The sequence below is a fragment of the Aotus nancymaae genome, unplaced genomic scaffold (genome assembly GCF_030222135.1).
Source record: "Aotus nancymaae isolate 86718 unplaced genomic scaffold, 86718_ANA_hifiasm-v0.15.2.pri h1tg000049l, whole genome shotgun sequence".
NCBI classification, from domain to species: domain Eukaryota; kingdom Metazoa; phylum Chordata; class Mammalia; order Primates; family Aotidae; genus Aotus; species Aotus nancymaae.
Genome location: NW_026988463.1, coordinates 554,233 through 575,161, shown reverse-complemented (window position 1 = coordinate 575,161; position 20,929 = coordinate 554,233). Strand labels below are relative to the sequence as shown.

Genomic DNA, 20,929 nt, shown 5'->3' with positions numbered 1-20,929 from the left:
GTACAGGCACCACCATGTTCAGCTAACTTTTTTTTTTTTTTTTTGAGACGGAGTTTCGCTCTTGTTACCCAGGCTGGAGTGCAGTGGCGCGATCTCGGCTCACCGCAACCTCCGCCTCCTGGGTTCAAGCAATTCTACCTCAGCCTTCCGAGTAGCTGGGATTACAGGCTGTGCCACCATGCCCAGCTAATTTTTGTATTTTTAGTAGAGACGGGGTTTCACCATGTTGACCAGGATGGTCTCCATCTCTTGACCTCGTGATCCACCCGCCTCGGCCTCCCAAAGTGCTGGGATTACAGGCGTGAGCCACCGCGCCCGGCCTTTTTTTTTTTTTTTTTTTGAGACGGAGTCTTGTTCTGTCATCAGACTGGAGTGCAGTGGCGCAATCTCGGCTCACTGCAACCTCCGCCTTCCAGGTTCAAGTGATTCTTCCGCCTCAGCCTCCCGAGTAGCTGGGACTACAGTCATCTGCCACTACACCCGGCTAAGTTTTATGTTTTTAGTAGAGACTCGGTTTCACCATGTTGGCCAGGATGGTCTTGATCTGTTGACCTCGTGATCCTCCCACCTCGGCTTCCTAGGCTGTTGGGATTACAGGCGTGAACCACCACGCCCAGCCAATTTTTGTATTTTTTATACAGATGGGGTCTTAACAAGTTGCCCAGGCATTAACTGACCCCGAATCACAACCTGGCAGGTCAGGGAGGGCCTCTCCTGCCCAGAGGTAACTGTGTCCAGACTGGAGTCCTGGCTGTGAAGTCCCTGAGGCCCCTCCATCTAGGGATTGGAAGCACCAAAGATGTGATGTTTCCTCCTTGGTTTCTAAGGCTGCTTGGAATTGGGGATGGTGGTGAGCAGCTGTCTCCCCTTTCCTGAGAACATAAATCAGAAACGCTCTCCGAGGTCAGCCACGGTGGATCACCTGAGGTTAGGAGCTCAAGACCAGCCTGGCCAACGTGGTAAAACCCCATCTCCACTGAAAATACAAAAATTAGCCAGGCGCTGGGCGCGGTGGCTCACGCCTGTAATCCCAGCACTTTGGGAGGCTGAGGCGGGTGGATCACGAGGTCAAGAGATCGAGACCATCCTGGCCAACATGGTGAAAACCCGTCTCTACTAAAAATACAAAAAATTAGCTGGGCATGGTGGCGTGTGCCTGTAATCCCAGCTACTCAGGAGGCTGAGGCAGGAGAATTGCCTGAACCCAGGAGGCGGAGGTTGCGGTGAGCCGAGATCGCGCCGTTGCACTCCAGCCTGGGTAACAAGAGCGAAACTCCGTCTCAAAAAAAAAAAAAAAAAAAAAAAATTAGCCAGGCATGGTGGTACATGCTTCTAATCCCAGCCTGGGATTTTTTTTGAGGTCACAGTGAGCTGAGATTGTGCCATTGTACTCCAGCCTGAGCTACAGAGCAAGACTTTGTCTCAAAGAAAAAAAAAAAAGTGGCTCAAAGATAAACTAGTTTAAAAGGTTGTCATGGTCTTCACAAAAATAAACTTTTTTTAAAAAATGGAAAAAAAAAAAAAAAGAAAAAGAAAAACACTCTCCAGACCCAGCTGCAGGCCACTGCTGCCTGGTTCCCACCTCCTGGGACAAGAACGGGGCCATCCCCTGGCTGAGGAGGGAGCCAGGCTTCTCCCACGGGACCTGCCCAACACAGCCTGCGGAGCCATCACAACCATCAGCACTTTGTAGGTGGGGGCCTGTGGTTTGAGTTCAGGAACCTTTCCATAGGGTGGGATCCTCAGCAAGCTACTATGCCCTCCGACCTCGCAGCCTCAGCAGAAAAGCTTCACAGGGAACCCCCCTCTGGTGCAGCAGGCCCAGTGAAGGGAGGGACAGACAGAGGGTGCCATCCTCTGGCATCCAGACCTTGTGGACCAAGAAGCCATACCTCCCATGTAGCTGTGTGCATTTCCACAGGGTGTCCTGGGGTCCGCCATGTTCCAGACCAGGCCTGGGCCCCAGGGACAGGACACCATCCCTGCTGCTGAGGGACCTCAGGCCAGGGGCAGGGCAGCCAAAGACAGTGGAGTGTGGGAGGAGACCACCCAGAAGCTCTGGGTCAGCCGCCACCTCGGAACCCGCTTGCTGGGCAGTCAAGGGTAATTCTAGGCCCATCTTGGAGGCCTGAGCAGTGTCTGGTAGAGGCCCTGACAGCCCCTCCTGCCACACCCCACTGGCCTTGGCAGGGATGGGCCAGGCCATTAGGCGGAGGAGCTTGGAGGGCAAAGGGAACAGTCTAGGGCGTCCACCCTGCCCCTGGGGTGCCCAATGGCCGCTGGCATGTCCTCCAATCCCTACTAAAGGGTGGGCAGTTGCCCACTGGGGCAGACAAACTTTGGCCCCTGAAGTTCTGTGCCCAGGGAGTAGCTACAAAGGTTTCAGCTACTCAGGGACCCCCAGCACTGGCCTGGTGCGAAGGGGAGGGCTCACTCACATCCCATGAATGGACAGAGCCCAACACCTCGGTGGAACCGGTGTCCATGGATGAGGGCAGTGAGGGACAGAGCGTCAACATGGTCCTGACTCCATGGACAAGTTGCTAATGACAAGGGAATGTGGCTTTGCAGTGGAAAACCCCTCAGACAGGACCTCGAGCAGGTGGTCACGTTGGCATCACCTGGGATAAACAGGTGGGCACTGCATGCCTCCCTAGGTGGTCCCCTGCTGCTGCTCCCACAAGCATGAGTGGAGTCATAAGGGTCATCAGCACACCCAACTAGGGATGCTCCTGAGTACCCGGCTCCATCCCTAAAGCACAGAGGCTTTGGAGACTGGCCCATAACTCATGGGACACACTAGAATGGGGCTGGCGGCTTGGGCGGGCATCCGTGCACTGGCCCTGGGTTTGAGCACTGCTCTGGTGGTCTTGTTCTGAGGAAATGCACGCTGCAAATCCTGGGGGCAAAATGGGCAGCTGATTCAAATGGTGCAGAAAAATAGAAAGAATATGCTGGCCAGGTGCAGTGGCTCACGCTTGTAATCCCAGCTACTTGGTAGGCTGAGGTGGGAGAATCACCTGAGCCCAGGGAGGTTGAGGCTGCAGTGAGCCGAGATCACGCCACTGCACTCCAGCCTGGGCAACAGCGTGAGACCATGTCTAAAAAGTGAAAGAGTACACGTGGCCAGTGTTCGTGAGGGGTGTGGGTGAGGGGTGCTGGGGGGCACTCTGTGTGGCCAGTGTTCGTGAGGGGTGTGGGTGAGGGGTGCCGGGGGGCACTCTGTGTGGCCAATGTTCATGAGGGGTGTGGGTGAGGGGTGCCAGGGGACACTGTGTGGCCAGTGTTCGTGAGGGGTGTGGGTGAGGGGTGCCGGGGGACACTGTGTGGCCAGTGTTCGTGAGGGGTGTGGGTGAGGGGTGCTGGGGGCACTCTGTGTTATTCTCACAGTATTTAAGTTTGAATCTGTGAAGTGCTACGGGACCCTTGTCTGTGGACAGCCCCAACTCTGACAGGGGAGATGTCTGCTTCCTAGGGTGTCCTGAGGGTCCATAAATGGTCCTGGGTAGGCCTTGGAAAAGCTCCGGGCCAAAACTCTGTCTGGGACAGTGAGGCAAGGGTGGCCAGAGCCCTGGTGGAGGGGATGAGGGATGTACACAGGGGCTGTGCAGTGAGGACAGACTGACCTGGGAGGTACAGGCAGCTTCTCTCGGTGGCTGCAAGTGGCTGGGGTGACTGTTCCCTTGGCCAGCTCTGGTGCCAAACCTGGCTGGCCCTCAGGATAGGCAGTCAGCCCAGTGCCCAGCACAGGGGGTGACAGCTGCCAGGCATGCCCCATGACATGGCCATCACAGAGCAGCAGGCTGAGCTGTGTCAAGGGCCTCACCTGTTGGAAGCCCCAGAAGGAGGGGTAGCGGCCCAGTGGGGAGCTGGGGGGAAGTGGGAGGCACAGATGCAGGATGGTGGGCTCAGTAGGCAGCTAGAGGGGGAGTGGGGGGCACAGGTGGAAGGTGTGGGGGCAAGATGAGCAGCTGGGGGGAACAAGGGACACCGGGGTTTTCCAGGCCAGGTGGGCAGCTGGCAGGGGTGGGCCAGGTAGGCAACTGGTGGGTAAAGTAGGGGGTACAGATGGGGGGTGCCAGGCCAGGTGGGCAGCTGTGGGCTGCAGGGGACAGATAGGGGCTGGTGGGCCCTGGGTGCCTCTGAGTCCAGCCTCTGGTTGCCCAGAAGTCCAGGTTGGAGGCCTGTGCACTTGGGGCTGGGAACGGGCTGTGGGACCCACCTGCTGGGCCCCCAGCACTGCAGGCGACAGAGACGGTTCTCAGCAGATGTGGCAGACGCAGGCTCTACAGGGCCAGGACCCATGAGGGCCTCACCCTGCATGGAGCCCACCGACTCTCAGCAGGAGCTGCTTGCCTCACCCCTGGAGGCCTGCACCCCTGCCCTCGTGCTCCAGGACACAGAACTTCACACCAGCTGCAGGGAGAGCAAGGGGCTTCCGAGGGAGGGTGCACAGGAGCTGGCTCTGAGCATCAGCAGAGGCCCGAGGCACCCCTGCCCCCAGCCCTGCCCCCAGAGCCCTCTATGTTGGGGCAAGGCCACGACCCCAGGGTGGGCGGCCCGGGTCCACCCACCGCCACCGAGGTCCTCAAGGGCCCATCATCAGGGCCTGGAGCAGGAAGCCGGTGTTGACTCCTCGGGGCAGACCCACGAGAGGCAACCAAGTCCCTCCAGTAGTGTCCACACCCCCACCTGGAGCTTCCCCGGACCCACGGCGCATATGGCGAGGGGAGGGGCCAAGCCTGCGTTCCAAACACAAGGCAGGTTTTATTGTCGCAGCAGCTGGCAGCTTCCCAGGTGCTGGGTCACCAGGGGAGTCCCAGGCAGTCCTGGTGCTGCCGAGGCGGGCGCTGCCCCCTCCCGCCCACAGCGCGTCCTCCCCACCCAGCCGGCACCTGCAGGCTCCCCTCCCGAAGGGGACTCGGGCTCGCGGGGAACACCCGCGCCCAGACCATCCGGCAGGCACTTTCGGCCTCAGCGCCATGGCCACGCTCCAGGCTGCTCACAGCTGAAGGCCATTGCCCAGCAGGGCTTTCTCCTTCCCTGGGAGGCCCGTGAGGGGAGACACAAGATCCAGCTAGGGCACCTCGCAGGGACAGGTACGGCTGGTCGGTGGGAGGGCGCTCGACTTCCAGTGAGGCTGCTCCCGCCCCCACAGCAGCCTGGCGATGCCCACAGCCTGCTGACGGCTCCTTCCCAAAGTGAACTCTCCAGGGAGCATCAGCAGATAAACCCCGCATGGTTCAGGGAGTAAGGACCCCAGCCCACTGGGGCTGGCGCTGGGGACGGGGGTCTGTGGCTACTTCTATCCCCCAGACACGGAACGCTGTTCAGCTGAGGCAGCTGCGGGGTGCCTGGGACTGGGGGGTCCATCCTGGGAGGGTCCCTCCACCCCCTCAGCCAGCGCAGAGCCATTAGGGAGCCCCCAGGGAGACCAGCCAGCCCCTCCACGGGGGGCTGCTGTGGTGAATGGGCCTCTGGACCTGGGTGTGGAGGGTGGGCATGGGGGGTGCTCTGGACACCTGGGGCTGCTGTGCTCACCAGCATGGTGACTGCAGCAGGTGGGAGGTGGGTCCCCAACCAGCCAGTCAGTGCTGCCCACCCTGCATCTGCTCACCCCCAGTGACCTACAAGCCAGAGGTGTGAGAGCAGGGCCCGCCGTGTCTGGGAGCAGCCAGCAGCGTCCACACAGCATGGGGCACGCACTGCCACTGCAGGCTGCTGGCGCCACCCTGGCAGAGGGGGGGCTGACCGTGGCTGTGTGGTGGTGCTGGGTGAGCCGGCTGCCTCAGTCCTGCTTGTCCGATCTCTGCCTCCAGGGATAGATGAGCTCCCCAGAGAACAGCCTGCGGCACAGGGAGCCCCAGGAGTGCTGGGGGTGGCAGCCACAGCCGGGGAGGCGGTAGGTGTGCACCACGCGGCTGTAGGGCAGTGGGTTTATCTGGAAGGACGAGGCAAGGTCAGCGGGGTGGTCCCTACTCCAGCCCCGTCTGCAGAAGGCGAGCGGGGGTGGGCAGTGTGTGCCTGGCTGGCCCTCGGGGTCCCTGGGCTGGACAGCTGCGGGGCAGGCCCAGCGCTGTCCCAGACATTCCCTCGCCTGTGGGACAAGCCTGCCCCAACACCCAGGGAGGCAGGCGAGTGTGCAGCTGGAAGGGAGCGCTGGGGCTGCAGGGCCAGATGCCCCCACTCTGCTCTGAGCCAACACCCGCTCCCGTGTGCACGGGCAGGCTGGAGGGAGGTGAGATGGAGGCAGGAGCTGCATGTCCCCTCGGAGCTGTCGAGCTCCAAGGAGCCGTTCCACAGGGACACACGCCTCACCCCAGGACTCACTCAGTCCGTTCTGTTCCACCCAGAAGTTGAGCCCTCTGGGGCCCAGGGCAGCCCCAGGCAGCCAAGGGCACCTCAAACACAGGGCAGGACAGGCCCTATCCACAGGACCACCCAGGCATCCTCAGGCTCCTGCGGGGAGTGAGGGTGGGGGTCCCGCGTGGTGCCACCCAGACCTCACACCCTACTGACTCCACTGTCCCAGAACAGGGGCAGCAGGCTGGGGGCTTCCCCACCACTGGGGGCCTCACCTGCATCAGGAGGCAGAGGGGCCTGCGGGCCTCGTGCTCCAGGACACGGAACTTCACACCAGCTGCGGGGAGAGCAAGGGGCTTCCGAGGGAGGGAGCACAGGAGCTGGCTCTGAGCATCAGCAGAGGCCCGAGGTGCCTTCCTCTCTGAGGGGCGCCCAGGTGCTGCTGACCGTGGCCACCCATGCGGCTCTCCCTGCCCCCTCCCGCTCAACTCCTGGAACTGGCTGACAGGCCAGCATCAAAGCCTCCTGCAGCCGGGCGCCGTGGCTCATGCCTCTAATCCCAGCACTTTCGGAGGCCAAAGTGGGCAGATCACCTGAGGTCAGGAGATTGAGACCAGCCTGGTCAACATGGTGAAACCCCATCTCTACTAAAAATACAAAAACTAGCTGGGTGTGGTGGCGGGTGCCTATAATAGCAGCTACTTGGGAGGCTGAGGCAGGAGAATCGCTTCAATCGGGGAGGCAGAGGCTGCAGTGAGCCAAGATCACATCACTGCACTCTAGCCTGGGAGACAGAGTGACTCCGTCTTAAAAAAAAAAAAAAAAAAAAAAAAAGTTGGCCGGGTGCGGTGGCTCAAGCCTGTAATCCCAGCACTTTGGGAGGCCAAGGCGGGTGGATCACGAGGTCAAGAGATCGAGACCATCTTGGTCAACATGGTGAAACCCCGTCTCTACTAAAAATACAAAAAATTAGCTGGGCATGGAGAATCGCTTGAACCCAGGAGGCAGAGGTTGCAGAGAGCCAAGATCGTGCCATTGTACTCCAGCCTGGGTAACAAGAGCGAAACTCCGTCTCAAAAAAAAAAGACAGAAGCCAAGCGCCTGGCAAGCAGGGAAGAGCCCAGTGAGGGGCGGGCTGTGCTGCTGAGCGGACAGGGTTTTCCGGCCAGACAGACGGGCACTTGCTGGGTGGTAGCCGCCCTCTGGCTCTTCATGCCTTCTAACCTCGGTATGCTTGGCTGACTCAGGGCCCTCCACACCCCTGGCCTGCAGTTCAGCCTCCCCAGCCCAGGGACTCCCAAGGCAGAAGAACAGAGGGAGGCCTGTGGCCTCAGGCAGAGTTTCTGAGCCTGTGTGGCAGGTGGGTCTCTCCCTCCACCTCACTGGAGGCAGCTGGTCCTGCAGACCTTTGGGACCGAGAGGCCCTTCCTCGTCGCCCACACGCTCACGCACACCACAGCTCCAGGCCTGAGGCACAGTGGCCTGTGCAGCCCCTGCTTCTGTGGGGCCCACAGGTGTGGTTCCCATCCATCCGCCCAGGGCCAGCTGCCCAGCATGCAGCACTTACCCGCCAGCCTGTAGGGCCGGCAGAGCCGAAGACCCAGCGAGTACAGCGGCAGGGAATTGATGAGGTCCACGAGAAGATGGATCAGGCCCTGCGCGGCGACCACCAGGAGCCGGAGCTGTAGCAGAGGGGCGTTTAGGACCACCCACCCAGCCTGGCCAGACGTGCCTGAGAGCAGAGCAGCCCGACCCCATCCTGGGCCACAATCAACAGGGACCAGAGGCTGCAGGGCCTGGGGAGAGCATGGACCCCACCCAGAGCAGGGCACGGAGCCTGCTGTGGGGCCTCGCCCTGGAGCAGAACTGGAGGCCAAGCAGTCAGCCCTCCCGCAAGTCAGAGGTGCCTCCCACAGCCTCACACGCAGAGGGGATGGAGGCCTGGGTCGCCCGGGTTCCACTTGCCTCCTCCTGTCCACCCCAGCGCCAGGCACCGCGGAGGCTGCCTGCATGACCCACCTGCCATGGGTCCTCCCGCCAAGCACCCAGCGGCGTGTCCCAGGGCAGTGAGGGGGCCTTCCTGGCCAAGCTAGGGCCCTGCCCACTCCAGGGCCCAGCACACACTGCCCAGAGGGTCCTGAACAGCCACCCACGTGGCCTGCAGGGCGACCGCCCACCCCACAGCTGACTGCTCCCAGCCGGCACTGGCAGGAGCCACAGAGCACTGCGTCCAGGACCGGCGGCCACAGCCACAGCTCACCAGGGTGAACACCAGGTAGTACAGGGCCGTGGTGGGCAGGAGGAAGAGCAGGATGGTGAAGAGCAGAGTCCCGATGAACAGCTGTGGGGGGGCATGCATGCTGGGCATTAACAGGACCCCAGGCCCAGAGACGGCCCAGCACTGTGCCCTCCCCCATCCCAGAGCTACTGTCGGGCCCCTGCGGCTGCTGAGGGAACTCGGGACGGCCCGCTCAGAAGCAGTCCCAGTAGCAGGAAGGCTGTGTCTATCCACACCCCACGGACTAGGGGACTCACAGGGGAGGTGGGTGGGGGCCAGACCAGCCAAGAGAGTGCGTGGCCACGGAGTGTCACCAAGAACGCACCCTAGATGGCAGCATCCAGGGGCTGTGTCAGTTGAGAGCAGCAGATGGGACAGCCAGAGCCAGCCTCTGAGCCCGGGTCACCCCCAGTCTGTGCGCCTGGGCACCTCTAGGCCCTGTGGCTGCATCGCCCTCAGGGTTCTGTGTCTGGGACCCAGTGCCCCAGGGAAGCTCTGCGCTGCTTCAGAGCCCCCCACGCAGCCCACACCACACACTGGGCAACTCTTCCCAGGGCCCGCGCTGCAGGACGGGAGCAGGCTGCCCCCTTGTGGTGCCCATGCAGCTGCACTGGCTGGGCGGAAGCAACTCGGGGGCAGTCAGCCCCTCCAGCCAGCAGCCCTGCCGCATACCTGGTCCAGGTCATAGGAACAGGAGTCCACGCGCCGGCGCAGAGCGTTCCACTTCTTCCCCCGGAACAGACGCCAGAGCGAGGACAGGCCATGGATCTTCAGGCGGTACAGCCTGCCAGATGCACTGCTGTCAGGCCGGGCCGCACCCCCCCAACCTCTGCATCCCGGGGGGAGGGGCAAGCCCACGCCCACGCCCACCTGGCTCCATAGACGTAGAAGCAGTAGATGTGGAAGGTGAGGAGGGCGACGATGTCGGAGAGGAGGGACAGGGCCACCGTCAGGCCCAGGCAGGCCGAGAGGCCCACGTGCCACAGGATGTGCTCCACGAACGGGGACATGAGGTGGATGTAGCCTGGCAAGGTGGGGTCGGCCCTCAGGAGGCACCCAGGCCGCAGCCCTCGGCCTAGCGCAGCAGGCCTCACACACACAGGGCGCTGGGGGACAGAGCTGGGGGTGCAGGGGGCAGGGTCTGGCTGAGCCCGCCTGCCCACACTCACTGATCCACAGGTGGATGTGGTACAGGAAGAAGCGGCCCAGCACCTGGTCCAGCGCGCGGTTCATCTTGAGCCCGGCAGGGGCGCCCATCAGCCACTGCAGCAGGTGCTGGAGCTCCTCGGCCACGTGCTGCGGGGACACGGGGGACGCACTGGGACCGGGCAGCCAGGGTCAGCACTGACATCTCCCCTGGCCCTTTCGTAACGGCCCCACCCTGGCCAGCCTGGCTCGGCAGGGCACAGGAAGCCCAGGTGTGCGTCCTCCGAGGGCCTGGGCTGCTGCGTCCCAGCACGGACAGCACACAGGTTTCCTAAGCGCATCCAGCCACGGGATCCGCTTCACGGAGGGCTCCGGGGTCTGAGGAGCCTGGTCTGGAGGGTTCTCTCCGCAGGCGTGGGTGACACAGCCTGGGAGGCGACATTTTGGCCCTGGCCCACGGCACACAGTCCCCTGCATGCAGCCACCTGGGCTGCAGGACCCACCGCAGCCCTTGGCCCCAAACACCTGGACGCGCCGAGGCCCGGCAGACCCTGACTCAGCTCCAGCCCTGCAGGGGAGTCCACGGCCGACACCATGCCCTCCAGAGATCGCACCCCAACACAGAAGTTCGGGCCTGCCCCGGTTGGCCACAGGTGAGCGAGACACTGCCAAGCCTGTCAGGGCCCTGGCAGCAGGGCTGGAGGGCAGGTCCCCAGAGGGAAGATGATGTCCAGGTAAGGGCACAGGCTCTCAGAGGCCCTCTGCGGCCCCAGCACAGGAGTTACAGAATCCACAGTGCAGGGCAGGCAGTTCGAGCTGACTGACACAGGCAGCCCTGGACAGGAAGCTTCCATGGCCCTGACTCCTGAGGGCCCCAGAGACCCTGTAACCCCAGCTCCTCGGGAGGTTGAGGTACCCCCAAGAACAAGCAGGGAAGTGGGGTCCTGGCTGCCCAGGAAGACAGCCAGCATCCAGAGGCTGTGTCGGTCCTGGGAGGCAGACCCCGAGGAAGCCTCAGCCTCCCCACCCAGGCAGCAGTGACACTTCGGCCCCCACCTGCCCAGTGGCAGGCCCCTTCCAAGGCTGGGCCAAGGCCTCAGCCACAGCGGGACTGGCGAGGAGAAAAGAACATTCTTTATAAATAGAGCTTACTTAATATTTAAAGGCTATGAGCTTGGCAGCAGGAAGAGACTTTCATTTTTGAATTAAATATTTATATCTCTGAGCTCTTTTGCAAAAGGGAGGTCTGGGACAAAGCAGGCCAGGGCAGGGTGTGGGGGTGCACAGGCAAAGCCGCCCGCCCCTCCCTCCTTCTGGGCTGGGGCTCCCTGCACCCCCACAGCCCACGTCAGACACAGGTGCCTGCTGCTGCCCCCCGAGGCCTGGCCTGGCCACAGCAGGCCGAGTCCACACCTGCAGCCTACACAAGACACACCCAGCCAGACCGCAGGGAGGGCTCTGTGAAGGCCCAGGGTGGGCCAAAGAGCCGGGACCACCCAGCAGGAAGACAAGCTCCTAAGGGAAGAGACAGGGCCCTGGCTCTGAGGGAGACAGAAGCTGAAGGCCCACAGGCAGCTGGAAATGTGCTAGGCCTGCCGAGGAGGGGCTGCACCTGGCCGTACTCATGGCACAGACCGTTCAGGGGAAGGTGGGAGAAGATAGGAGACAGGACACAAGCTGAGCCCCTGGCACTCAGCACAGGAGTTACAGAGTCAACACTGGGCAGCAAGTCCCAGCGGGGCTGCACCTGGGCAGCTCTGGACAGGGAAGGTTTCATGACCCCAGAGGGTCAGGGAGTGCTGACCGCAGGTGGCTGCCACAGGAGACACCACGACGCGGGCCCACAGGGAGAGGCGGGCTGCCCAGGGCCCCAGCCACAGCGACTCCCGCACACGGCCCCTTCAGAAGGAAAGGGGGCACCTGCAAGGCCTGCCTGCCCAGTCCCAGCGCCCCTGCAGCTCCCGCTCCTGGTCTAGGGGAGGGCTAGGTCTCCAGAGCATGCAGAGGGTGGAGCTGGCTCTGGGGTGGGGGCAGCTCTGGTCCGGAAGGGTCCCCACACCCACCCCGGACACGGGGCTCCACCCCAGTCCACTCACGTCAGCCACAGGGACGAGGGCGTCGGCCAGATGCCCAATGCGGCTCCTCCCATGGAGCCAGGACAGCAGCAGGAGGCCCAGGGCCACGTCCAGCAGCACAGAAGCCACCATGTTGGCCTTCCTGGAAGGGAGGTTCGGCCCGATGGGTGTGAGGGCGGCTGGCACAGCCTGGGCCACAGAAGGAGGCCTGCCTGGCCAGAGGGGTCAGCCTGGTGCGGAGGGAGAAGGGGAAGGGGCCGGAGGGCATGCACCCGGCCCCGCAGAAGAGACCAGGGCAGGCCTGCACCTCATCAGCTGGGCAGGGTTCTCTGCCTTCTTCGTGCTGAAGATGAGCCTGAGGTGCTCCAGCCGGTGCCGGAGCTGTTCACACGTGGAAAGCTTGCTCCCGAGGAAGGACAGGGGCCACAGCTTGAACACCCTGCACGGGAGCAGAGAGGAGGGATGGTCCCCACTGTGCAGACAGCCACAGACACCCAGGCCACACTCCAAGCTCACCAGGGCGGGGGCAGGTGGGAGGGGCCCTTGGCGGCCTGGCGCGGGGGGCCAGGGGGTGACCGGCAGTACTCAAAGCGCCTACCACACAGTGCACACGACTAACACAGAGCCTGGCCTCCTCGCAAGGTGCTGACCCCGGGCCACCCGGCTATCACAGGCTCCCAAAGCCAGTGTCTGCGAGCCAGCAGCAGCCCCCACCTGCCCAGGGCCTGGCCCGGCCGACGGGGCCCAGAAGGCTGGGCAGGGATCTCCTGGGCTGGCCCGGCTTCTCACAAGGTAGAGTATCCCAGGCTTCCAGAGTAATCTGAATCTAAGACCTGGGCAACTGAGAGTGACCCACAGCCAGTCCCCATGGGGCGCCTCCGCCAGGCAGATGTCTCCTGTTGAAGGGTTCCCTGTGTTCTCAGCTACAGCTGGGGGCTGCCCTTGGGCTTACACTGACGCTTGGCCAGCAGCACCTGTGAGTGTGGAGAGCAGCAGGGCCTGCAGACCCTCCCCCAGGCACATGGGGCCAGCAAGCAGATGACAGCCCATGAGCGCTGCAGTGCCCAGAGGCCGCTGGGGGCACGGGTGGGGCTGCGGGGGGCCAGCAGGCCTGTGTGCCCTCAGGAGCGCCCGGGCAGCAGTAACACATTCTCGTCTGTACTCACCGTCTGATTTCTCTTTCAGGGACCTGAACCACAGAAGTTCACCCTCCACGCCTACTGGGAGGGCCCCTGCAATCCCTGAGGCTGCCAGGAGACCCGGCTCTACCCAGGGGTGAGGGACAGAAGCCACAGCCACCACCAGATACCCTCTGAGAGGCAAGGGCTGGGAGGGCAGGTTGGGGCCAGGCCCAGGCTTCGGGAAGCAGGGAGGGGGCTGGGCCTGGGAAAAGCCCTCCTGGGCCTCCGTGCCCACTGCAGACAGAGGGATTTGCCAGCGCTCACATGGCCCCACTGTATGCCACCTCTCCGTTCCGGGACACCTACCGGCAGGCACCAACAGCAGAGACCAGTGACAGCAGGCTGGCCAGCAGCAGGCAGACGGGCCCTGAGGCCCGCTTGGCCAGCTCGGCGAGGATGCTGGCCTCCACGCCCTCTGACTGCCAGTGGCTCAGCCGCACGGGGCCCTCGTCGAACCGGTTGCTGCGGAAGAGCGCCTCGCTGCGCGCCACCGTGTGGAAGACGGCGGCCAAGCCCCCCGTGCTGGCGGGATCGGCTCCCACCTGGCGGTCAGGCGGGACGGCGGGCGGGTGCAGCTGGGACAGCAGCACCTGGCGCTGGTCATAGAAGATGAGTGTGACCTGGTCCTCACCGGGGGCACCGGGGGCCTGCCGGTGGGTGGCCTCGCAGCTCCAAAACATGCTGCCTCTCTCCCGGCACAGCCGCAGCCAGGGCTCGTGGGGGAAGACGGCAGCCAGGCCCTCCAGGAAGCGGCCTAGGCTCTCCTCGGGCTCCTGCCGGCAGTGGCACCAGGTGCCCAGCACGGCCACCCCCACCTGGCTGTCCTGCCGCACCTGGTCCAGGAGCTGCTTGACCTGGATGGGGATGAAGGGAAAGTGCACCACCGCCAGGACCACGGCGCAGCTCTGCTCCGGCACCCACCGCCCCACCAGCAGCCCGCTGTCGGCAGAGGCGCAGCACGTGGGGAAGAAGGCCGTGAGCACCATGCCGGGAGGCTGCAAGAGAAGGGAGAGCTCGGCTGCAGCTGCTGCCGCCCTGCCCTGCCACCGACGGACGTGGCACAGACGGACGGCCTGCCAGGCTCGGCCACAGGGCTTCCGGTTCCGGGGTGGAGGCCACAGGGTCCCTCGGCTGCTACCTCACGTGCGCCACGCTCCTCCAAGGGGCAGCCAGAGCACAGCCCCCACCTCCACCCCAGGCCCAGCACCCCCAGCCGCACGGGGCACCCCCCAGGGCTGCTCTCCCCATTTCCAGACAGGCCGGCCCAGGGCACGGGCCTCCTCAGCACCACCTGACCGAGGCGTGGGGCTGAACTGAACTCCAGGCTTCTAATTTGTTTTTAAGAAACCTGATTGGAGAGGTGTTCTTAAAGGTGTAGCACATGGAAAAACACAATGTCATTAACAAGGTCACACAAATTAAAACCTTGACAAGCCATGATTTACTTATTAAACTAGCAAAAATGAAGATGAAAATGTAAGACGAAGTGCTGCTGGGTGAGGAAACCGCCCTCGTGCACACGGCGGGCAGCGCCCCACAAGGTCCCTGCCTCCCACGAGCCCCTCCGTGGTGGCAGGAAGGACCCGCCTCACTGCCGGGGAGCAGGCTCGGTGCACACAGGGCTTCGGCCTCCACTCTGACCTCACTGTGGCGCCTGTGCAGTGCCTGGTTCTCCCTGACATGCCCACAGCCACCCCAGAGCAGGCCTCCCCCAGCGGAGCACTTTCTCTCCCAGGATCTGTTTCTCCAACCACGTGGCTGCCTAGAGACGGGGAGAGAGGCTCACAGGTCCTGTGCCCTCAGGCTGGACACGGCAGCCTTAGGGGTGGCCTCTGAGGAGCAGCCACCCAAGACACTGCAGTTCTCAGGCCCTGGGCTGCTCCTCCCGCTTTCTCTCAGGTCTCTGCCAAGCCTCGCAGCCAGCTGGGGCTTCCTCCTCCTCCACGGAAGCCCTTCCAGCCGGGGCCCCACGGGGCAGGAGGACCTTGCTGCAGTGCTGGTGCTGCTGGCCGGCTGGTGGGCCGCATGTCTTCCTCAGACTTGGAAAGCCCCATCTCGCCTGCACAGAGGATGGAGCGGCCCACCTGAGCAGAGACCCCTCACGCCCAAGGGAGGGACACAACTTGGCCTGAGCCTGGACTGTAGGTCCCAGTGCCCACCATGCCCTTAAGGGACGAGGGAACAGAGCAGGACACACACATCGGTGTGGCATGACCGGGAAGTCCTCATCCTGAAGCTTGGAGGGGCTGTGGAAGAGGCCTCACACAGAAATGCCCGGGGCTTAAGAGGCCAGTGCAGCCGCTCTCCCCGGCAGGCAGCCGGCACCAGGGGCTGGAGGGCTGACCACTCGAGGCAGAAGGTTCTAACAGGAAAGGGCTCTTCTGGGTCCGGCTGCAGAAGCCCCCAGAGGCCCATTTCCTCAGTAGCCGGAGAGGGCAGGCGGCAGCTACATGCCTGGAGGCCACATGACGTGCCCACATCGTGCACCAAGCTCGTCGTGAGAGCAGCTCTGCCTGTGAGGGGCTAGCGCTTCTGGCTGAGTGACCACCAGCGGGGACCACCCAGCACAGCCCACCTTTCAGCATCAGCCAGCCAGGACACACCAGCTCAGCCCAGGGACCCATCACGCCCTGCTAGGAGACAGCTTTCACAGGAACTAAGGAAAACTGCCCACGGACACAGAGAAGAAACACAATCAGCCTAACAGTAAACAGAAGTACTGGGGGAGCGGGTTCTGCACTGGGCTCACTTTGGGTAAATTCGCCGAGCTATGCATGCGCTCACGATACCGGCGCTTTCTTTGTGTGTATTCTTTGTGCTTTATCTACAAATTTTACCTTAAGAAAAAAAAGCAGCAGCTCCTTGTGTCTACTGAAGGAGACGGGAGGGCAGTGAGAGAACTCCACGTACTACGGGGCAAACGCCCATCATACTCCCAACCTCAGCCTCTGGGAGGGACGGCTGCACAAAGAAGCCTGTGCTGGCGGCTGCCGGGATCACACAGCCAGAGGAAGATCAAAGAGCAGCAGTCGATAGCAGAGGAGGTGCGGGACGGGAGGAAGAGCGCAGAAACTCGGGCAATGTGAGCATCTTTAAAGACTGAGATTTAAAACAAAACAGTAAAGGGCGCCAGGCTAGCCAGAAAAGCTTCCTCTGCTAAGAAGGATCCTGAGTGCTCTTGTGAAACCGTTCCCAGAGCAGGCAGGTAGGGAGGGCTCCAGGACAGCCCTCCCCACAAAGCTTAGGGTCAAAACTCGACCACAGAAAGTAGTAAGACTTTCCTCTCTTCCCCGGGATGCGGGAATGGCGGGATCTCAGCCCAGTTAAGACAGGCCAGGGCCATCTCTGACTGAGGCGCCGCTCTCTGCCACCGCTCAACAACAGCTCAGGAGAATTTGTGTTTCCCAGCGCCTTGTTTGAAAAAATAACCATGAGCCTGGTGCGGTGGCTCACGCCTGTAATCCCAGCACTCTGGGAGGCAAAGGCGGGCGAATCAATTGAGGTCAGGAGTTCCAGACCAGCCAGGATGGGGTGAAACCCCGTTTCAACTGAAAATACAAAAATTAGCTGGGTGTGCTGGCAGGCTACAGGTCCCTGCTACTCGGGAGGCTGAAGCAGGAGAATCGCTTGAACCCGTGAGGCAGAGGTTGCAGTGAGCGGAGATCACACCACTGCACTCCAGCCTGAGTGACAGGGCGAGACTCCCTCTCAAAATCAATACATAGGCCAGGCGCGGTGGCTCACGCCTGTAATCCCACCTTGGGAGGCCGAGGCGGGTGGATCACGAAGTCAGGGGTTCGAGACCAGCCTGGCCAACATGGTGAAACCTCGTCTCTACTAAAAATACAAAAACTTATCCGGGCGTGGTGGCGCGTGCCTGTAACCCCAGCCGCTCCGGAGGCTGAGGCAGAGAATCGCTTGAACCCGGAGGCGGAGTTTGCAGTGAGCCGAGATGGCGCCACTGCACTCCAGCCTGGCGACAGAGCGAGACTCCGTCTCAAATAAGGAAAACCAAACACGAGTTCAGCCTGGGCAACGCGGTGAGAACGCGTCTCAAGAAAACCCAAGAAAACGAAAGCTTGCTTGCCTCCCTTAGGCCGGGCTCTCGCCTCCCCTCCGGGAAGAGCCTATGATTCTTTTTTTCGCCCTTTCCTGCGACCCGGGACAACTGCGAAGGGCCCACAGCCCGGCCCGGACCCCGACCGCCCCCGCCCAAGGTCTACGGGGGCCCGGGTCGGAGGCGCAGGCCCAGGGGCCGCCCCACTTCCCGGAGGAGGAGGCACCAGCAGCCCCGCGCGGGGCGTGCGGGGCCCCCAGCCCGGGCCCGGAGCCGCAGGGGCGCTGCCCGAGGTCCCGCCGCGCCCTCCCACCGCCCTGCTCACCGGCTGCTCCGGGGGCCGCGCGCTCGGGCCGGGGTTCCGGAAGGGGTTGAACCCCGTTGGGCGGGCCCGGGCAGGTGACGGCGATGGCGGCCCCCAGCCCCGCCGCGGGACCCGGGCCCCACTTCCGCCGGCTCCGCACGTTGCCGCGCGACGGTCCGGCCCCCAAAGGCGCTCGGGCTGCCCGCACGCCCAGTCCGAGCGTTCCGCGGCGCAGCGCGCCCGCCCGGTCCCCAGGCCCGGACCCCCCGAGCCTGCCCCCGGGCCGCCAGCCCTGCCTCAGCTCGGCTTCCTCGGGCGAGAGAAACCGACGACCCGGCCTTCGGGGAACCCGGACCCCGCCTGGCTCCCAGTCTCCCCGGGTGAACAGGCCCCCTCGCCCTGCAGTGTGCAGAGGGGCCGCCCCAGATCCCCAAGGCTTGAGCCCCGGTAGGACCAGCCCAGAGGCTGCAGCCAGCGATCGTCAGGAGGGAACACACAGGCGTCCAGCGCCTCCGGATGCGAGGAACAAGACCCCAGCCCAGACCGCGGCAGCAACTACGGTTTATTGAGCACCTGCTACGTTCCCCAATTAATCTCTCACCCACAGGGCTCAGACGTATGAGGGACCTCTCAGGGGTGATGTCCTGTGACACAGGGAGCCCCACCTCCCCACCCCACAGGGGTAGGGCCGGACACTGTCCCCTCCCAGCTCCCTTCCCCGTGCCAGCCCCTCCCTGGACCCCAGACCCACAGAGTAACCCAGACGCCTCTCCTTTCACGCCTTATTTCCTCAATTGCAAAATGTAAGCAGAGGGTTAGATCCCTGTTTTTTCTCAGTCTCCCCCCACCCCACTCCCGAGACGGAGTCTTGCTCTGTCACCCAGGCTGGAGTGCAGTGGCACAATCTCGGCTCACTGCAACCTCCGCCTCCCAGGTTCAAACAATTCTCCTGCCTCAGCCTCCTGAGTAGCTGGGATTACAGGCACCTGCCACTACACCCGGCTAATTTTTTGTGTTTTTAGTAGAGACGGGGTTCACCGCGTTAGCCAGGATGGTCTCTATCTCCTGACCTTGTGATCCACCCGCCTCGGCCTCCCGAAGCGCTGGGATTATAGGCGGGAGCCACCGCGCCTGGCCTTTTCTCAGTTTCCTAAAGCAGCAGGAGTCTGTCGTTAGAGGAAGGCTCCCCCAGGCCCTCCCAGCATGACTGCACCTCGAGTGCAGAGCTGTTTGTCCCCATTTGCAGAATGAAGGCCCAGACAGCCTTCATTCACTGGGACGTGGAAGAAAAGGCATCCAGGCTTCAACCATTCATGGGCCTCCAGACACCTCCAGGGCTGCCTCCCCCTTACCTCTGCCAGGCCCAGAGAAGCTACTGGAGGCTCAGGACTGTAGGTGCCTCTAACTGGGGACACATAGGGCTACACCCCTGCGCCAGGTCGCCCAGCCCAGCCCAGCTGCACCCTCCCTGCCTGTGTGCCTCTGATTAGGAGGCCTGGGCGGGGGCACATGGAGAGAGCCTGCCTAGCCATGTGCCGGCAGCTGGCCCTACATGCCAAGGGTCTCAAGGCTTCAGCTGCCAGCTGCAAAGTTCATGCACAGGACCTGAGTGGACATGGGGTGCACAAATGCAGGGGCCAGGGCACTCAACGGGGCAGCAGAGAGTGGCCCCGGCTGGGGAGGCTGCAGGCCTGGCAGGGGCAGCCTGGGAGGCAGTGACTCAGGAGCCTCACCAGCAGGAGGACTGGGCCCAGCCCAGGCAGTGCTGGCATCAGGCAGGCAAGGCCCACAGCCTGCAGGCCCCACCCACACTCAGGGTTCCTCCCACGGTGATTCAAGGGCATTGGAGGTGGCCCCAGGCACAGGAGGGCTGCTCCAGCCCAGCCGCAGGTCAGGCCAGCTCCTTGAGGCCCTGATACACCTTGATGGAGGTGTCCTTGGCATCGGCCACCAGGAGCTGGCCCTGGGGTGCATAGGCCACTCCCAAGGGCTGCCCAAGCCCCTGTGACACCAGGCAGATGGGTGGCCCAGACTGGGGAAACAGGGTCACGTGACGCCTCTGCTCATCTGCCACAATAATGTTACCCTCTGAGTTGGAGCAGATGCCCGCTGGGCAGCCGAAAGTGTGCCCTGTCCAGACCCCCAGGGAGCCCTGTGGGTGGCGGGCACTGCCAAACAGCCGCACATCCCCAAACTCTTCACTCCCAGCAAAGCCCCCATCAGGCCCCGGGCCCACCCAGCAGGGGCCCTCCAGACCCAGCATGGAAGCCGGGGCCAGGGACTCTCAAGCAGGGCCCAATCTCAAGCTGTGCACAGCCCGGGGCACGTAGTCTGTCACCAGGAGGCGACTGAGGGCGTCCACTGCCAGCCCTCGGGGAGACGGGAAGGTGCCCACCGTCACCCCCAGGTCCTGGGCTGTGTGCTGGAGTGCACGGACAGCCCCATGGACGGGTCGCTGACCACGAGCCCTGACACAGTCACAGCCACATCCTCTGGAACGAAGGCCCTGACCCTCGGAGTGTGGCAGGGCAAGAGGCAGACGGGGCATCCCTCCAGATCCAGCACATGGACACAGGGCGCAGCCCCGGCCGTGACAAAGAGCAGGCCTCAGGGCCCTCCTGCAGCCCCTGCAGGCACCAGGATCCGCCCAAGCAGCTGGGGCTTCCAGGAGCCAGTGGGGTCTCCAGGCAGGTCCAGTGTGAGGTGCAGACGCTGGGAGGCTGGAGTCCAGGCAGGCCAGTCACCGTCTCTGCTGCTCTGCAACTGGGCCAAGTTTGGGGCTGCGAGAGAGAGATTAAGGCCCCACTGTGCAGGAATGGAGAAGTCGCTCCTCCTGGCGCCCTCCAGGCAGGCCCAGGGCCCTCCCGTTGGGCCAGATCCTCCAGGCCCTGAGGGTCGACCTGGCCCCGAAGCCCAGCAGGCACCCTAGCATCTCCGTGCCTGGAACTTGAGTGTGGGAGGCGCCGTCCATGGAGCTCGCTGTGGGTTTTGCTCTGGGCCGCAAATGAGCTCACGGGCATCACAGCCTTGTGGGGACAGACAAGCAGCGATTCTCAAATCCAGCTGCCTATGAAACCCCTTTCTGCTTGGGGGTCACCCACACTTAGTCCTTCTACCTGAGTCCCTCGGTCAGGAAGACTTGCGACCCCTGAGGGGTGAGGGAGCCTGTTCCGAGGGCTTCCACTTGCCCCGCCGAGAGAGGCCAGGCGGGGACGCTTCTCCCAACTGGGGCCCGTCGCGCTGGGCACTTTCCGGGGCTAGGTGGCTGCAGTCTCTGTTGTTGGAAGCTAGAGCCCGAGGAAGGGGAGGAGCCAGTGGCAGGGACGCGGCTGGGCCGGGTGGAGGAGGGAGAGGACAGTCTTGGGCCTCAGCCCTGGAAGCTTCTGTGAAATAAAAACCAAGTTCCCCAAAGACTCCCGGTGCTGCCTCGGTGCGGGCGGCGCCCTCTGGCCAGACGCTGTTCCCACTTCCCTGCACAGCCAGATGCCACGCAGCCCACCCCACTTCAGGGGGTACCTCATGGCCCCACACAGACAGCAAGTTCATTACTCCAAGTGGCAAGGCAACCCCAGGCCACCACCCCCA

The 20,929-nt window shown here is 63.2% G+C and overlaps 2 protein-coding genes across 4 annotated transcripts; both read right to left on the bottom strand.

Moving 5' to 3' along the window:
• Window positions 1-4,748: 4,748 nt before the first annotated feature.
• Window positions 4,749-17,153, bottom strand: PIGQ (phosphatidylinositol glycan anchor biosynthesis class Q). Of its 3 annotated transcripts, none has more exons than XM_012468689.3 (11): window positions 15,821-17,152; window positions 13,290-13,978; window positions 12,110-12,241; window positions 11,824-11,944; window positions 9,751-9,877; window positions 9,452-9,605; window positions 9,254-9,365; window positions 8,564-8,644; window positions 7,871-7,985; window positions 6,579-6,640; window positions 4,749-5,941 (listed from the first exon to the last, which is right to left on the bottom strand). In XM_012468689.3, the coding sequence occupies exons 2-11, from the start codon at window positions 13,967-13,969 to the stop codon at window positions 5,789-5,791; spliced, it is 1,737 nt and encodes a 578-aa protein (XP_012324112.2). In that variant the 5' UTR covers window positions 13,970-13,978; window positions 15,821-17,152; the 3' UTR covers window positions 4,749-5,788. The 3 variants fall into 3 exon arrangements, with proteins under 3 accessions (XP_012324112.2, XP_064218343.1, XP_021530760.2); XM_064362273.1 differs by having other exon boundaries at window positions 13,290-13,837; window positions 15,821-17,150; XM_021675085.2 differs by having other exon boundaries at window positions 4,877-5,941; window positions 6,579-6,659; window positions 15,821-17,153.
• A 2,059-nt stretch (window positions 17,154-19,212) lies between these two features.
• On the bottom strand, window positions 19,213-19,607 carry NHLRC4 (NHL repeat containing 4). The gene has a single exon (XM_064362853.1). It carries the CDS (start codon window positions 19,605-19,607, stop codon window positions 19,236-19,238), a length of 372 nt encoding a protein of 123 aa, XP_064218923.1. The 3' UTR covers window positions 19,213-19,235.
• Window positions 19,608-20,929: the final 1,322 nt, after the last annotated feature.

What these genes read in the sequence shown, in the direction of transcription:
- NHLRC4 (XM_064362853.1), bottom strand. Translation starts at nt 19,607, where the DNA reads ATGCTGGGTCTGGAGGGCCCCTGCTGGGTGGGCCCGGGGCCTGATGGG.
- PIGQ (XM_021675085.2), bottom strand. Translation starts at nt 13,969, where the DNA reads ATGGTGCTCACGGCCTTCTTCCCCACGTGCTGCGCCTCTGCCGACAGC. An exon ending in AACCCTGCCCAGCTGATGAG is followed by an intron (nt 11,945 to 12,109) that starts GTGCAGGCCTGC and finishes CCTCCCTTCCAG; the next exon opens with GAAGGCCAACATGGTGGCTT. An exon ending in TTCTACGTCTATGGAGCCAG is followed by an intron (nt 9,366 to 9,451) that starts GTGGGCGTGGGC and finishes TGCATCTGGCAG; the next exon opens with GCTGTACCGCCTGAAGATCC.